The sequence below is a fragment of the Colletotrichum godetiae genome (genome assembly GCF_030913485.1).
Source record: "Colletotrichum godetiae strain CBS 193.32 chromosome Unknown BDP55scaffold_139, whole genome shotgun sequence".
Classification (NCBI taxonomy): Eukaryota; Fungi; Ascomycota; class Sordariomycetes; order Glomerellales; family Glomerellaceae; genus Colletotrichum; species Colletotrichum godetiae.
This window is the reverse complement of record NW_026851387.1, coordinates 4,718-21,701: the sequence shown is the minus strand read 5'-3', so window position 1 is coordinate 21,701 and position 16,984 is coordinate 4,718. Positions and strand designations below refer to the sequence as shown.

At 53.2% G+C, this 16,984-nt stretch overlaps 6 protein-coding genes across 6 annotated transcripts; 3 read left to right on the top strand and 3 right to left on the bottom strand.

Annotated features, from left to right (window-relative positions):
* Positions 1 to 1,416: 1,416 nt before the first annotated feature.
* BDP55DRAFT_735552 (major facilitator superfamily domain-containing protein) lies at positions 1,417 to 3,205 on the bottom strand (the record flags this gene model as incomplete). The annotated part of the gene is made up of 5 exons (XM_060580329.1): positions 1,417 to 2,133; positions 2,188 to 2,451; positions 2,517 to 2,622; positions 2,671 to 2,984; positions 3,038 to 3,205. The coding sequence occupies 5 exons, from the start codon at positions 3,203 to 3,205 to the stop codon at positions 1,417 to 1,419; spliced, it is 1,569 nt and encodes a 522-aa protein (XP_060421392.1).
* A 426-nt stretch (positions 3,206 to 3,631) lies between these two features.
* Positions 3,632 to 5,347, top strand: BDP55DRAFT_639469 (uncharacterized protein; the record flags this gene model as incomplete). The annotated part of the gene is made up of 1 exon (XM_060573256.1): positions 3,632 to 5,347. One exon carries the CDS (start codon positions 3,632 to 3,634, stop codon positions 5,345 to 5,347), a length of 1,716 nt encoding a protein of 571 aa, XP_060421391.1.
* Positions 5,348 to 6,651: 1,304 nt separating this feature from the next.
* On the top strand, positions 6,652 to 7,401 carry BDP55DRAFT_735550 (uncharacterized protein; the record flags this gene model as incomplete). Its single annotated transcript, XM_060580328.1, has 3 exons — positions 6,652 to 6,768; positions 6,815 to 6,974; positions 7,241 to 7,401. The coding sequence occupies 3 exons, from the start codon at positions 6,652 to 6,654 to the stop codon at positions 7,399 to 7,401; spliced, it is 438 nt and encodes a 145-aa protein (XP_060421390.1).
* Positions 7,402 to 8,892: 1,491 nt separating this feature from the next.
* Positions 8,893 to 10,696, bottom strand: BDP55DRAFT_740091 (uncharacterized protein; the record flags this gene model as incomplete). Its single annotated transcript, XM_060580408.1, has 4 exons — positions 8,893 to 9,743; positions 9,784 to 10,027; positions 10,075 to 10,213; positions 10,267 to 10,696. The coding sequence occupies 4 exons, from the start codon at positions 10,694 to 10,696 to the stop codon at positions 8,895 to 8,897; spliced, it is 1,662 nt and encodes a 553-aa protein (XP_060421389.1).
* An 888-nt stretch (positions 10,697 to 11,584) lies between these two features.
* BDP55DRAFT_520963 (uncharacterized protein) lies at positions 11,585 to 12,706 on the top strand (the record flags this gene model as incomplete). Its single annotated transcript, XM_060567769.1, has 3 exons — positions 11,585 to 11,818; positions 11,887 to 12,592; positions 12,639 to 12,706. Coding segments are annotated over 3 exons (1,008 nt in total), but the record flags the coding sequence as incomplete, so codon positions are not given.
* A 2,587-nt stretch (positions 12,707 to 15,293) lies between these two features.
* Positions 15,294 to 16,640, bottom strand: BDP55DRAFT_568957 (uncharacterized protein; the record flags this gene model as incomplete). The annotated part of the gene is made up of 3 exons (XM_060570725.1): positions 15,294 to 15,812; positions 15,863 to 16,170; positions 16,220 to 16,640. Coding segments are annotated over 3 exons (1,248 nt in total), but the record flags the coding sequence as incomplete, so codon positions are not given.
* Positions 16,641 to 16,984: the final 344 nt, after the last annotated feature.

Genomic DNA, 16,984 nt, shown 5'->3' with positions numbered 1-16,984 from the left:
CCAAACGGTTGCCAATCTGCATTCTTCATTAGCTATCTCCCTGTCAAAACCCGGCGACTTATCACTCCCACGCTGTGCATCTGGTCAATTCTTACATGTACGTTCATGATGCAGCTCGTTGTAACTCTTGCTCCAGCAAATATGGCTATGAAAATTCTGAAATCAATGTTGATGCCGGTGATCGGTTTCTTGGGTCGGGGTATTACAAGGGGAAAAGGACGAGTCATGCTGTGAATGAACACCCCGTAGGCTGAGCTTTGTTGATAAAAAGAGGAAGAATAACGGGAGAACTCACGATCGGAATGACGTAGAGATTTTGAATGCCCGTTAGGTGCCCGTGGGGAGACTCCTAGCTCCAGTCACATATTTCTTTTGCTGGAGAAGGACTAAAGCCATGCCATATTCAGGCTGTGGTTCGAGCTGGCTCTGCCATCCGCCAAAAGCTGCTTGCATGGACTATCGGGCCTCTACGAGTTGGGCACATCACGCTGGAGATGTGCGCCGTTCCAAGGAGGTTCGATTCCGTGCCGGGGGTTGAAGTTTTCTCCCGGGATGCAGATACGAGCATCTGACCGCATCGCGTCAGCAAGTGTGTTCAATCGTGAGACCTTCTCTGTCGTCTGCGATATGTCAGCGTCTTGCAGTGAATCCAACGGTATGTAAAGGTGAGTCGAAGCGACGATGTGAGTCAATCAGCGGAGGTGAATTCGATGAAGCAGTTCTTCTATTGTTGTCGAAAAGTTGTCCAGCTTCAACTACGCATTCCATTCACGAAGTTCACTGACGCAAGGGGTCTTCCACCTGGCACCGTGTGTGATGGCAAGCGATGGCCATTACATCACCTGCATACCTTAGTCCATCCACAATGTCCTGATCAAAATTTTGATCACAGTGCTAGTCGCGATTTCATCTTACGCCGGGTGATGGAGATCACGGTGCTCCCAATCTGGAGACAAACGGATCGACGTTGAAATCCTGCTAGATCATTGGTCTAGTGCATCTGATGTGCTGCCCTATTATCTCGTCAGCCAATCACATCCCTTGTCTAACCAAGAGCGCGAAACTTGCGGGAGATCTAGCACATGCGGTCAAGGGATGCTCCTTGTTAAAACTCTATCACAAACGGATACTACACAGCAGATGTTTGACGTGACAGTCACGGGAAAGTGCATCAGAGGCTGATCTCTATGAGTTCCGCATGGCAGTATCAAGGACCTAGGATGGCGCCAACCAAGCGCTTCTAATGGATGATTTCCACGCATCTTGCGAACGAATTTCGAGGAAGAAAAAGGGTTGCAACTGTCTTGGAATCGATTCGTATGCTGGCATACACTACACCCCGCGACTTTCATGCTACTTGCAGCGTCGGTCGCTAGTGAAGTAAGCGTGGGGTTTGACGTCCCCCTCGAACCACGCTCAACTCCTGGAGCCGTGAATACTTCCGCGGCCCGTCACCTGAGTGTGCAACGCGTGCTCAGTTCGTAGGCGTCTATCCATTGACGCGCTCCTGATGAAGAGACTCATCAAGAGCGCCAGTCCGGAGACGCCGACATACAATCCATAGACGCCACGCAGGCCGTAGACGTACGCATCTACGATCTTGGATCGCAGCCCAGCGTCGCCGACAGCGCTCAACATGGCGGATAGAGCATGGGTACCTCCGTGCGTCCCTGCGGGTGCCAAGCCATCGTCTTCCAACTTGCGCAGCACCACATTCTGAAAGGTGGAACCGCCCACGCCGACTCCGAGTGCCATGCCAAACTGTCGGAGAAAGGCATACATCGCTGCGGCGATGGCTTCGTCGTCCTTGCCGCAGAGAGCTTGCGATGCCATGTTCTGTGCGTTCAAGATGCAGCCATGGCCAAGACCAAGGAGGACGAGCGTCGGCGCCCATACCTTCGTTGGCGTGTCGACATCCCACAGCATCATCAGCCCGGAGGCAATCGTAGCCAGAGTCCAGCCGACCCAGATCGGCCACTGGTAGTTGTCGAGTACCGTGACGAGTCGACCGGTGATGATCGATACCGGCACCAGCGTGAACATGACCGGGAAGAGTGCGATGCCGGTCTGGACCGGGGTAAAGCCTTTGACGTCCATAAAGTAAAGGGGCACGTAATAAAGCTGCCCATACATCTGCGGTTGTTGTCAGCATGTCCTACTGCGCGATTCATGACAGGCCATCCTCACCACGAGGCCTTGGATGGCGCCGCAAGCATACGTCGCGACGGAGCTGGCGGTTTGGAAAAGTCGGCGCTGCAAGAACGGTAAGGCTGCGAAGCGTGACTCGTAGATCATAGTCAGCGCCATGCCGAGTACCCCGAGCAACAACGGTGCAAGAGTGCCGGCGCTGCCCCAGCTGTAGCGCAAGCCTCCCCAGGAGACGGCCACCAACAACAAAGTGGCCGAGCCAATAAACAGAGAGTTTCCTAGCCAGTCCATCTTCTTTAGTTTCTCCCGTACATCGTCAGCGGAGGATCAATATTAACTAGCCACGGCACGAGAATCAGTCCGGCCACGCAAAATGGGAACATGATGTAGAAGACCCAACGCCACGTTGTGTGTTGAGCAATGACGCCGCCCAGTATGGGCCCAACGCAGTTGCCCAATGCCCATGCTGCCTGTCTGAACGGGGTAAGCGAAGGTGAACATGCGTTCGAGGGGGGCACTTACACTAAGCCGTACCACGTTGGCCGAACGGGCAAAGGGACGAAGTCGGTGAAAATCAACAGGCACAAGACGATGATGCCGGCACCGCCCACGCCTTGAAGAGACCTCCCAACCAACATGAAGCCGATCGAATGCGCAACGCAGCAGAAGATGGTACCGAGAGCGAACAGGGCGACCGAGACGGTCAGACATGGCCGCCTACCGAACACGCGGCTTGCGTCCGAAATGAACAGCATCATTACGGCGTTCGCCAGGAGGTACGCCGTCCCTATCCAGAAGCCATCGTATGTGCTGAGCGCGAGGTCCGCCACGATGGCCTGTGATTGTTAGTTCGCGCAGTGCAGGGATAGTCGCGGGGATGACGGCGAACTTGTAAAGAAGTCACAATGATACAGGCGTCGAGGGCGACCATGAGTGACAAGATGGAGGCTGTCGCCATGATAGCACGTTGACGCCCCGAAGGACTCCATTTGACCAGGCCGGAACTAAGTTCGTCGTCTTCTAGCCTGTCGGAATGGATAGGCTGTTGGCGGTGCATGGTCGGGGTTGGGTTGGAAGGCAGAGTACGATGTTGGGTAGAGGGTACCGGGGAAACGTTCTTATGCTGAGATCGTAGCCTGGAACGGATGACGGCCGTCTTTTTGTAGCAAGAGTTCATGTCGAAATACCCACCCGGAGATGTGCTAGGGAGCGTCCCAAGCGTCTCTAGCATTCGTGCGCCAGATCTGTCCACGACCGTTCAATAGGCACCCCCGTGTCGACTCAAAAGAGACTTCCTGCTTTCTTTCGTTACATTTCAAGAGTCATTTTTGGCTATTCGAATGGCACCATTGGGTGATATGCAGATGCTTCGAGCGTGAGCTTGCCACATCGGCTTTCGCAGACAGGTCGAACTTGGAAAACATTTAAGGCGCAGTAATACGTCCGAAGAATTGACCCGAAGCCTCGTCATGCTTCCTGCAAAATGAACGATTATGAAGTCTTTCGTCAGCTTGCTACACATCCTTTCACCTCCGCAACACTGGAGATGTTGCAATCCGCCTTGCGGGTCATCCGCAGGCGCTACCCGGTCTCTTTCAACGGAGACACCGGGACAGATAGTGCGGAGTTTCCACCACGGGAAGCCTTCGAGCAAACAAAGATGCCGTTTCATGTGACGAGCGAATGGATTGAATACATGAAGACTATAGGTAACTCCATCCATAACACAGCACAAGAGGTGTCGCCATCGTTGCGGCGTTTTGCCAGGGGCGACCACTCCGTGGATCACGACGTAGTCACCGATTATATCCGCCTGCTGCAATCATCTTATCCGTCGTCACACTACGCAGACCCTGTAATTTTCACGTCGAACGGCCTGGAAACAGCTGCTACGCTCTGCAGCACTTCCGGAGCCATGACGGTAATTCCATGCAACTACGAAGGGGCCTGGTGTGCGGCCGTCGCCTACGCAGATTGCGTACAGCTGTACGGAGTGCAGGCTGAAAGCAGCTCTACAATGGTAGAACGCTTACAGGATCTGTTTCCTGGCCGCAAAGTCCGCTTACCCGAGCCTCTTGTTGCAACACGACTCGAAGATACTGGAGTTTTGATGCTGCTGAGCATGCGAATGCTCGTCGGCGGAAGTGTGCCGGCGCAGTGTGCCGACGTCGCGTTTTTACAGCGTTCGCGAGCACGAATCTTCGTAGAGCTCTTAACCAAAAAGCTGGATGCAGAGGATCGCGATGTCTCCAGCCGGATCCAGGAAGCGCACGCGGAGGACTCTCTCTTTTTCGATGAAGCTTTCGCACACGGAGAAGACCTCCGCGTGCGGACCGACGCGATGATCCCAGCAGATATAGGAGATGGAGTCGACTTTACGCTTGGTGCCTCTCCCGACCCTGGAGCTTTCTCCTTCACGGGACTAGGCTCCGGCGTGACGACCAGTTTGTTGCCTCGGGCCCCGCATCATTCTTCGTCGTCCCCGCAGCCGGCCGGCCCTGCCTACGAGAAGTTCACCTCACTGCGCAGTGGGCGTACATTCGGCATAGGCACGTTCGAGATGCCTCCGACCATGTCTGGGGAATGCAAAACCATGCTCGCCATGATGAGCGAGGCCGTCGCCTTCTACCGAAGCTCTCGCCTGTCGGGGAACTCCGAACTTGCAGTGATTTGGTCCGCGATCAGGACCGGACAAAAGAGTGAGTTTTACCGCCGTTACGGTGGTGTGCTGTTCTACAGAGAGATGCTGCGGCTCAAAAGCGATCGGGAACTTGCCTTGCGCTTGAGGCTCGGCATAGCTCCGAGTGATATAAAAGAGATGAGACGCCTCCAGTCAAACTTTCGAATCTGGCACGACATTTGCCAGCTGCGCCATGACTGGGGGCCGGGTCAGTATGCGCTGCTTTGTGTGCTACCAGAAAGACCAAACGTAGAACGGATGAGCGAGAGAGAGCAACAGGTGCAGCTACGGAGACTCCAAGAGCGGCTTGACGATGATCGCGACCCCCTTTCAGAACAAGTAGACACCGCCAAAAACCTGTGCACTGCCCTAGTTCAGGGGCAAGTAGACTCCGACAAACGACTATTGATCGACGATTATCACTTCAAGGCTTATCAGGATCTGTCGGAGCTGGAGTTTGCTGCTTACATGAGCCTCGATCCACGGCCAGTCATTCCCATTGAACGGCATAGATCCTGATGGCACAAACTCGGGGCTTTTCCGCGACGCGGGCAAGAGATGGAAGCAAAGACAATCAGGAGCATAGTAGCAAAGTAGCAAGCGAAACTTCATTCCCTTTACAACTCTCTGATCTCTTTCTGCACGGACGTCTGTCTTCTTGGCACTACATACATATCATAGTTTGATCTCACACTGCTGTACTGACCCACCGTGGAGGCCCTGCTGACAGCTTTCGCCCCACCTCATCCAGGTCTTTGGAGATGTACGGAAAACGGAGGAATTCCAAATGTTTGCTTCTGCTGCTACTCTAAAAGTGCTTGTAGCCTGCTTGTGTTTACGTGGTGCTATTGGTTTTCCCCCGTTCCGTCTTACACAAAGGTGCCGTCATCTTTCACTTCAGATTACTTCATCTATTTCCCCTGTACGCTTTCAGACACCCTGCTGTGAGATCAGGACAGAATTCAGAGCGGATTACAATTAGAAGTACAATACATAGAGGTCAGGTTAATAGAAAGCCGAACGGTCGATTCACTCCGCATCTTGGCAGACTACTGGCCGTTATGTGACGCGGCGGATGGCTTACCTAACATTGCACCTGACGTGTACGAGCTTGTGCCAGTCGTGATGACTGCATTCTGGAAATCAGCAGCATCCATTTTTTCTTCCAGTGGTCCATACCCCAGTCGAGCGGGACTCTTGCCGCAGGGACCCGCGCATGTAGAGAGCTTCATTTGGCTTCGGTGTCATCAAAGGGTGAGTCTAGTTTTGCCGAACAGCCCTATTGGGTTTACCTGGCCACGGCCAAGACCATCAAAAGTGGGAAGCGGCCGTCTGCCTTGTGGATCCTGCTGAGCCGACGCCCTTTATCTCATGGCTATTAGATGTACAGTATGCACAATACTGTACATATCAACGCTGTCCGCTACGCACTCTCACTCCAGTGCCGAGATCTAACGAGACCGCAAAGAGGGCTGGTAGTTCCGTACCTAACGGCCCGAGCAACACCTAAGAGCGTGTAGAGTCTATTCCCAAATTACAAGCCACTCAACCAATCCATATTCGGCCGCGCCTGCCAGCCCCTCACCGCCACGAAAGCAAGAAACGGGACTCAAAGCAGTGTAGCGAACGGCCCTTTCTGGAGTGTTTGCCGGACGCCACGCAGTTGGCTTCTTGCTTCACGCTGAGCCAGAAAATGATTTCAGCCGTAATTCCACGACGGAGCAAAGATGTAAATGCGATATGTATGCTTGCGTCCTCTTTCGAACCTGTCTTTTGGGCTTCGATCACGCAACAACCACGTCTCCCCTCCTCCATACAGCGTCATGATTTCCAAGGTCATCATAGCGCTGCACGTCATCTTGACACTAGTCATACTCGCGTTGACCGTCAGGATTCTGCAGGATGAGCAGAACGAGGAGAGTGGCATAGTACAGATTCTGGTACGTGACCCATTACGACGACAATGCGGGACTAACGACAGTAAAGCTACGGAAAGAAGCGCGGCGCTTTGTTCAGGTTCCTGATGTGGTCGGATCTATCGCCACAGCGGTGAAAAGTGCGGCTTCCAGCGTGGTCACAGCCGCAGTTGCGTCGGGCGAGTCTCTAGTCGCCGCAAGCCTGCCGTCGCGCGTGTCGGTGGGCACAAGTACGCATGTGTGGATTCTGAATGCTCCGCTGTCCCTGGTTCCGCGTTCCATCTGGTCCAGTACTTGGTCTCGTTCCTTCCTTCGCCTGAGGAGGCCGAAACGTTACAGGAGTTGGTAGACAAATGCCCAAACCTGGAAACCTTTCTGTCCGCCGGGTTGGGATGTGCTCTTGCTTCGACCATACTGCTACTTTCCGGTCTCAAATTCAGGTTGCTCCGCTTCGTATCGCTTGGATTGGGTACCGTCTCTGTTATCCTGTTTGCAGTAGCCGCTGGTTTCGCGGTGTCGCTGTACAAGACAGCCGAGGCTGTGGCAGACCTCCTTGGTGTCGAGGCGAGCAGAGGAGACGTCTTTGAGGCATCCCTAGCAGACTTCGTAGCAAGCTTGATTATGACGGCGCTCGTACTCGTGGAGATCATCCTTTGAGAAGAGGGTTGTAAAGCTATCGATATGGAATTCCGACGGAGAATCGATGGAGTACCATACATATCTCTACGGGAGGGGCCCGATGCACGCGCTCGTAGTTGCCATGAAGTATCTCTAAAGACATCGCTCCTGAATATGTCGGTGGATATCGCGCATTTCCGAAACACCTCCGCATATCTGAACCCAACCCTGCCCAGCTATACCCTCAGATAACTTGGAGAAAGAATATGGCGTCCCGCCAAGAGCTATGGAAATTTTACTAGCCAATAACATAGGAAAGAATGCACTACAATTAGCAATTCCTCTATCAGTTTATGGATCGAGAACACTGGAGGCTCCGTTATAGCTGGGTAGATAGGTAGAAGTCCATACTTCCTTGGATCATTTATGACAGGCTCCCAAGTTACGAAAACTTCATCCTAGAAAGGCTTGCAGATTGACTGCAGTATTTCCTTTGTTCTAGATAGGCTACCTCGAGCTACTTTTAATACACTCATACATATATACCCATTGGTATGTGCCATAACTCGTGACACTACGTCTGTCGCTGGTGGAGTCGTCGCTGGTCGAAGGCATCCTTCCGGGAGTGGGACGGTGGATTGACGGCAGTAGAGTCTTCCCTACTCGGAGTCTAGGCATCCCTCAAGTTTGGGCAGCTATACATGAGTGAACTCGGCCCGAGGCCACCTCTGAGTGCGGTTCTAACATTAATATACAAGCCATGGTCTTAATTTAAGAGTAAACCCGGACACGTTTTCAGCCTCGCTTCTTAGGCGTTCAGTTCAACTTCAGACAAATAACAGAACAAGATCCAGATACAGTAACCCTGGCCCATACGGTACATGAAAAAGGTAACATGTATCTCTTGGCATGATTCCCCGGCTAACCGGGACAATATAAGAGCCATTATTTGCTACGAGAAAGAAACAGGGTCAGTCTCGAGCGAGTGGTTAACACGAGAGTCCTGACACCTTATCAGCAAGAAAAGACGAAAGTGGTTGAATTATCTAAGGACTTTTACAGCGATACTTGAGCAATCGAGTTCGGCTATTACTGCACAGTGATAGGAAGACTTTGCTTTCTGAGATCGGAGCTAAAACATACCCTGCTAGAGAAGCGGCGGCTCAGCCTGGCTGCGATCTTTCTTATATCTAAGCGATCAATAGCGGGGCTGGAAGTCGCGCCGGATCGCGACCCACCCGTTAGTGAACTCTTCGTGAGGATCAGGTTCGCTACCCGGCAGCCGGACCTTTTCCAGAAGGGGACGAAGCTCAACCCAAGTGTCTTCCCAACATCAAGCCATCCTCGTGACAATCCTGGTACTGAATACCTATCAGTAGCTGACTGCTCAATGCTCTATCGCAGCCACTTTTACAGACAATCAATCGTAAACTACGAGATACAGAGCTCTAAACATTCTAACTTGGTCCTATTTTGAAGCACGACGTGGAGAGAAAGATCAAAGGCCCAGCTATGATCTTCAGAAACCGTGCTCACTCCTTCTTTGGCTGCGCAGACGCCTTGGCCGATCCCACTAGCTTTTCTATGTTCTCTGTGAGTGCAATCATCATCTTTTTCATCTCCATTATCTCTTCTTCGAGACCTCTGACTCTATCCTCCTGCTGCTCGGGCGTGCGGTCAGTCTTGCCTGCCGCTTCATCCAGGCCCTGTTTTCGCACATCCAAATGTCTTTTGGCGGAAGAAGCTGCCTGAGCATTCTGCAGAGCCCTGCGACGAACGGGGTCCTTTTCCAGCCTTGAGGGGTCATAATACTCGCTGATGTAGCCGGCGTCCCAAGGCGGGGCGATGTTGTCTCTCCGACAGATCTTCTCGATCTCGGCTCTCGCACTCGAACGACCAAGGACCATGCTGAAGCTACTGACGGTAAGGATTTGAATGCCTTTGGTGCGGAACTTGACGCAGCAGTCTGCGGTGGGGTTTTTCTTCCTGGCCGCAGTATTCTTGCGCTTTATGTGGGACTCGGTGACCCAAAGGAGCTCTTCGAAGTCGTTGCGATCATCACAAGACCATTGAGATTGGCCTTCCGCCAGATTCTTGTAGCCATCTATTTGACGGTACCTTTCCACCTCCAGGAGTCCAGCTTCAGACGCTGACTGAAGACGGCGAATGACTCGTCCGTCTTCTTCCCGCATCTCAACGCACACCTGGTGCCCAAATTGCCCTTGTTTCCGCACACCTATGATGAGGGAGCCATCAGCCGCCTGGGCTGTGGGCCACAGGTATTGGATGACGGCCTGACTTTCAGCAAGTCTCTTGGCTTTGGCCACCTCAGCTCCGTTTCCTGTACCTGCAAATAAACACCGCATGCAGGACTCTCCAGTCTCGCGGAAAGTGATTCCTTTCAATGAAGTCGTCGATTACTTTCTTTTCGGCAGCGATGACATCCCTGGCTTCTTGGTTCGATCTGTCATTTAGAAGGATCTTGTAATTATCCCGGACGAGGTTGAAATGGGTGCCGAAAAACTGTAGAGAAATACACCAGCGGTCTGGAGATATGTCAGAATCATCAGCACCTGAAGCTTCCTTCTCTGCTGCGTTGAAGTCAGAGATCAGCATGTTGAAGTTGTGTATCTCCTTCCGCGCGACCGGATCGTCAGGATTTCCCCTCAGACGATGAAGCGAAGGTGTTGCTTTGTCAAAGATGTCCCTCACGCTTGCGGTGGAACGGGAATGGGATCAACTTCCATCGGGGATTCATCTTCTAGGTCTGGAAGCTTCTCGCCGTCCCAGTTGACCACTTCGTCTATTTCGAGGTGGTTCACGCTCAGCTCTTGGGCCGCCACATGAAGTTCTTTTACAGCCACGTCAGCATGCAACCAAGATTGTGAGCCAAGTCATCCCTACTGTGAAAAGCCTTGTCAGCATTCTGATGATCAGTGACACTCGCGTGCAGAAGGCACCCCAAGCGTCTCCAGGCGATCGCCGTCTCCTTTTCCGTAGCGTCCGGTCTGACTTCCAGGATTTCCGCATAGGAATCATCGGCGCAACCAAGAATGCGCTGAATCTGCGCTGGAACCTCGCCGACGTGTGCACCGGCGCCACTTTGGGGCTGAGTAGCTTTGTCTACGTCCATGTTGCCCGTGCTGCCCGCGGGAACATCGGGAAGCTGCTGCGCTGTAGCAGCGGTTCTCCTTCGTTCAGCCTGGATCCTACCATCTTCGACCTCCGGAGTCGCTTCTGGCGACGGCAAAGGCAAAGTTGGTCTGGGGGCGGGGCCTTTGATGGCTATAGGCGTCACGGGGTTCTGTGGAATGTTTTGGCTCTCTGTAGACATGATTGATCGCCGGCGGATGATGTGGTTTCAGGAAGAGAAGACTGCGGTGAGCGACGGTGTCTCCGCGGCCCTATATACCTCGGGCGAGTCCAGCACCGCGGCGAGTATTGGAGATTCTACTAAAAACGGCACGGCACCTCCGTTAAAAGCCGTTCTGGGCTTCATCGTGCAACTAGACGTTCAGGGAGCACCTGCTATTGTACTGTATACTGTACTGGGCCGAGAATGACTTGAGCCGGAGATGACAATACCGGATGAGACGACGGGGCGCAAGTCCACTTCTGTCCAGATACGGCACTAGAATTCACGATCCCTGATCTGAAGACCGAGCCCTAAGCCACTTATGACTGTTCGTGAACCCGTAGTTGAGAACGGCTGAAGCAAGAAGCAACTTTCCTGCTTGGCTGCCTAGTCAGTAAGATTGACAGCTACTCGAAAGACGCGGTCCGGTCAGTGTTGTCCCGAACCAGCCCCTCCATTGTCCACCTGCCCGACGAGGGGAGGAGGAATGGAACGTCAGTGTTACGTCCAGAACTCTTGGGGTGAAGAGACCGCCGGGAGCAACTAAAAAGATTCGCCAGCACATTTCAAGCGATTCTCTTAGCTGTTTCGTAACTTACCTTAATCAAGGCATCCCTCAAAGCCATGCAAGACTCGGAGTTTCGTCTTGTCATCATCTACTCTGTTTCCGCTCTCGGCCTTTATCTCCTCTTTCTGTGTCTTCGATTTCGATCCTGGCTATCAAAACTGGCATCTGTCGTGCGAGTTCCTCTTCTCAGATACCTCGTCTATCCGACCATCTACGCTGAGTGGAGTTGGGCGGATATCTTGGCTTCGGCAGCTTACCTGGCGTTGAACATCCTTTGTCTCTGGTTTCAATGTCCCTCACTCTCCGATGCCGGGCGACGCGCGGGTTACCTGGCTCTCATCACCATGGTTTTCCCGTTTTCGGCATGGCATCTTGACTCGCTCACCGGTTTGCTTGGTCTTCGATGGCGCTCGGTTCGTCGTCTGCACGGCTTGACGGGCACGATGGCTTCGTTGCTACTCTTATTCCATGCAATCACTGCTCAGATATCTTCCACAACGTTCCCGATGGATACGTCTGATAATAGAGGGGCAGTCATAGTAGGCTATCCAAGAATGGAGACCTACGTTCCGAGAGACCCATTATTGATCATGTATGGCAGGCGGCGTCAGCCATCGGGGGTCTTGTCCTTTTCTCTGTCCCAACAATCAAAGATAACCTCTACGAAATGTTCATCCGCCTCCACCAAGGCATGGCAATATTGTCCATCTACGGTATTTGGGAACACTTGGCTGCGCAGTCGGTCTTTGCGCGCCTGCTGCTCTACGTATCGGTTGGCGCATCTGCTCTGTCTCTACTATTGCTATCTGGCCTGGTTATCTACCGCAACGGACTTCTATTTCATGGCTTCCCTCGGACATCGATCAGCAACTCCGGCGACGTGATCATTATTGAATTGAGACTGTCACGTCCTGTCGTCGTCGACGCCGGACAGTCTATAAGTCTGTGGATGCTCACTCCCTCGGCGAAGCTTCGATCACTGTGGCAAACCCACCCCTTTGTGGTCGCGTCGTGGTCTGCCTCGCCTGCCGACACGCTTCATTTGTTGGTCGAGCCTCGCTCGGGCTTGACCGAAAAACTCCTCCAGTTCAGTAAAATGCAGAAGGTGCAGCAGACTTGCCCTGCCCTCTTTGGTGGTCCGCACGGCATGAGCGTCCCCGTCACTGACTACGATGTTGTCCTCATGGTAGCCAGTGGTTACGGCATCGCAGCGCAGCTACCCTACTTGAAAAAGCTCATTTACGAATTCAACAGTCGTAAGGCCCGTACTCGCCGCATTCACCTGGTGTGGACGCTGGACACCATTGGTACGATGTTCTCGGCTCGGATCGTCCGCCTGACTAACATGCCTAGAACTGGCCGTTGCTATCAAGCACCTACTGGATAGTGCACTGAGAGAGGATACTCTAGATGACGGATATGTGAGTGGAGCGTCAGAGCTCACGGTGCGGCGGCTTACTCATGCTAGATCTTGAAGATTTCAATATTCGTCCGGCACATATCTCAGGGCCATGACATAAGTTCTCGAGCTACGATCGCGAAGGGCGCTCCTGATTTCAATGCGATCATTCGAGAGGAAGTCGAAGGCAAGTACATTCGAAGAGTCCAGGACAATGAGAAGGGAAGGGAGGGCATGATAGTCTTGGGTAAGCCAGCTCCCCAACCTGCTCGTGCTCTTTCTCATTCACATAGCATCGGCCTCGACTGAGGTAAGGCATACTTTGCGAAAGCTTGTTAGGGGATATTTGGGAAGCAAAGTCGACATGACAGAGTTGGACTACCAACCTAGGAGATAGTGCGATCTGTTTCTCTTCCGTGCGTCTAAGCACAGCAAAATTCAGGTTTTGTTTCTAGAACGCCATGGTCTTTCTTCTCATCTATATCTATTCGGATGTGCTGCAGTGGCGGCGCTTGAGGGATTTCGTCCAATTGCCGCAACATTACCCATTTCGTTGGCTTGCATCACTATACGTGGTAGACACTTACTGCACTGGACGGTTAACGAAGCCTGGCATATGCTTGTCGTAGATGTTGTTGTTGTTGTTGTATTTAACGCCGTGGCGGCCGGGCTAGAGCCCTTACCGCAGACCTCCCGAAGGGTATATGGCGTGGAGGGCCGTGAGCCAAGGCTACCTACTCTACAGTACGTCGTCTCTTTACATCGTCCTCCAAATCATGCCTTGTGGCCACTACGCGTTCTGTCTGTCCCCGGTTCCCGCTGGTGCCCCAGTTTCATTCTTTCCCAAATCGTCCCTTGGAATCGGGAGGTTCTTTGTAGTCCGCACTCACATCTACGTAGGTGTGGATGCTGCTACCGCAGACAGATCTTCTGGAAGAAGTCCGTCACGCGGAGAAAGGCCTCGAAGCCTCGTGGGTCGGTGATTAATCTCTTGAAGTAGGCCTCGAGAGATCCCATAGGGCCTATGGGCTCGGGCATACTGCGAGAGTGGAGGGTCGGCCACCGTTGCCTCCTCGCCATGCTTGTCGTAGAGAACTGAGGGCTTATTAGCTCTGCGTCATCGAACCTTTGTACCGCGGTTTGCTTTGGAGGACTAGTGACGATGGAATGAGGGCACTGGGCCCGAACACGATAGCGCACACAGGCCGACGTAGCAGGAAACAGACGTGTGCGATGACTGGCATTGTGTCAAGACATCGGTATTTTCCTTATATTATTGTTATTCTTTCCCAAGGTAAACAAATAAATTATCTGAATGCTTGTTTCTTCTGTTTCAACACTATCTTGCCATGGTTGATCGAACCCACTTGGTGAGGACGAACAACGAGAATCGTGTTTGTTCCGTTCGCCGTCACCCTCTTGAAGCATGTTTTGGGAGTCAAGTAGTTGTAACTGGTATCGACCAGGCAATACTGCTTCCACACGTACTTTTCCGCTGTCCGTTGGACTTCTAATGAATCGGACGCGCTGGCGGAGACTTCGCCGCAACTGACCCACTGACCAGAGTCATCTACCCAGAAGAACTTGATGGTGATTGTCTGCTGATTCGATGAAGCGTCTCCGCCAGGACCGTTGTCCATATCCAAGGAAATTCCCTCTTGAACTCTGTCGAAATCGAAACGAGTAACTCTGCGGGGTCGTTTTGTGGGTCTAGGGCTACCTTCTTCAGGACGACGGCCTGTTAAGTCCGCAAGCGATGGTGTTTCTGGCATCGAGTTTCCGGTCTCGATCGGTACCATTCTCGTGTCGTTTGAGTGCTGGTCATCAGACTCTCGCACCCTGATCACCAACTGGCCTCGCCCAGGGTCTTGCTCACTGGCAGCTTGGTCGACACTACTATTGAGCTGGTTCAGGCGGTCCTGTTGCTCCTGCACTAGCTGCCGCAGGTGGTCAAGCTTGGCCTGCTCGATTTGAGAAAGCTCATTGAGCTGATCGAGCCCCGATTGCGCCTCTGCCTGTGCCGCCGTACTCGTGTGTGCTTCAAAACCGAGAGTCGCTCTATCTGCGGGACTGACTGCGTTGATCCCCAGATCAAAATGATGTGTTAGCTGCTGGTCGGCAGCAAAGTGTGCCAGGGATAGGGGGAGGCCGAAGTACGACAAGTAAACTGATTTTCGTATGAAAAACGAAGTAACCCGTGTTTGCCCGGCGTTGAACTCTGAGAGTACACTAGGAAGAAACAGTCTCGGTTGGTCGCGGTCGTGATCGTTGCTGCGAGGAATCCCACAACGGATCGGCGGCTCCGCGCACAGTTCGCTCAGACCAGACTCAGACGCCGCCTCTGCAGCAGACAGTGGCTGTGCCGTTGCCAATATCTCCGTCACTTTGTGTATGCATTTGTCCAGATCGGGAAAGCGATACTGCCCTGGCCTCCTCGCCGAGAGCAAGAGACGTTTGGCGACTTCAATATCCGGGGACGCCTTCATAATGTTGCTTATCTCGTTCGATTCGAAGCCCAGTCTGTTCGCAAGAGAAGCGAACTGGAAAAGCGTCGTCTCGTCTGCTCTCCCGCGAGCCTTTGCAAGTGTGTCCTTTTTCTTCACCTCCGTCGGCAGTTCCCGGAACTCTCGGAAGGCGGCAAGCCATAACTGCCGGCAGCCAAGGTCGAAACGGGTTGCCGCATCTCCCGGAACGGTCACATATGCCGTCGGAGACAGCTGTACTATGCACCGATCAGCCTGCTGGTGTGAGTCCAGAAACATCTCATCCAGGCGGCTCGAAACCGTAACTTTGGAGTCGACGCCTGTCAGCCGTCTCATGCAGTCGGCGGCAGCGCGAAGGAACTTTCGGTCCTCAAAGAAAGTGAAGAGCGACGGTATCAAATGTTGTCGCGAGACGTTACAGACCCGAGCTCTGATTTCTTCTCGTTGTTGCTCGGAGAAGTTTCCAAAGATGCGCCCACTGCTGAGGTCGCTCAGGAGCTCGTCGTGGTCCGCACTGAACGATCCGGGCGCTTTTCCCTGTAAGCGCTCTATGGTTGGTCGATCGATGAGCCGCATAGCCCGGGAGTCGTCGCCGCATATCTCGCTCCAGACCTTGAGAATGTGTTGCAAGTAATGTAAGTTAGGCTACCGCTGGTCAGACGTTGGATTGCCATCGATGTGGGTTGATGTTGTACCTCTTCGCACCTCATGCATATGACCTGGTGTACCACGGTGAGTCGAAATCCGCAAAAGAGCGCGGGGACAGCCAAGAGTGCGTCGAAGGCGTCGGTGTATTTCTTGTGGCGGAATAGTTGATCTAGAAGGTGTCGACGGTTCTTGGAGAGAGCGGCCAGCCGTCCCAGCCAGATCCTCTCAAAGAAAGGGTTTCCGTCGCCGTGATGTCCCTGGTATCCCCGAATCTTGCAGTAGAACTCGCCATCGTCGGGTTCCTTTTGGTACTCATACTCTTCGACAAAAAGCGTCCGCAGATCGTCGCTCAGATCTCTGTAACGTCAGCGGGCTCCACCGCGGTGTCTGCCTTGCGAACGCACCGTCTAGATACAGGTCGACTGTCCAATGCTTGTCCGCCCCGTCGAACACGTCGTCGGCTGCCATGATACGATCTGACCCCTGGAGGCATTCGAGCTGCACACCAGGCGGTAGCCCGAGAACTGGGTAGGGCAACGCATCGCTCTGGAGCCGAGAGGCCGTGATCCCTGCGTTCGTCAGGGCGGCTTCCAGGTCGAATTGACTGATTGTCGCCTTTGCATGGTGTCGATGATCTTCTTGTCGGCACCCATGCTCCTCTCGGTATAACCTCTTGAGCGGTTCGGAAACGGGCCGACGAACGCGGTCCGCCGTCCTCGGCGTTGGCTTCAATGACGATATACTGATGCTGGCAGTACCGCAGAACTTGGCGCGACGCTCGTCTTCAAGTCGCCGATTGACTTGGGTGAAACTGCCTTCTACCATTGCGGCCTCTCTGTGCGTACGAAGTGGGTTCGGGAGCCAAGAGGTTGAATCTACGGGAAACCGATGGGGAGTAGAGCGAGATGACTCCCACACTTTCAGGTGGTTAGTTGATTCGTGTTGCGAACTCCAAACTCGGCTTCTGGCAGATTACCCTTGAAGGAGCTGGAAACGACGCTCATCGACTCTAGTGCATACAGTAGAAATCGAAATCGGTTTCCTTCTATGCGGGCAGTATTTGATCTGCGCACAGATGTTTGTAGATCCGTTTGCTGACAGGGTACATGACAAGGCTCTGGCGGTACCTTCTTGATGACCTCCATCGCCGATGTCAGAAATTGCTCTTA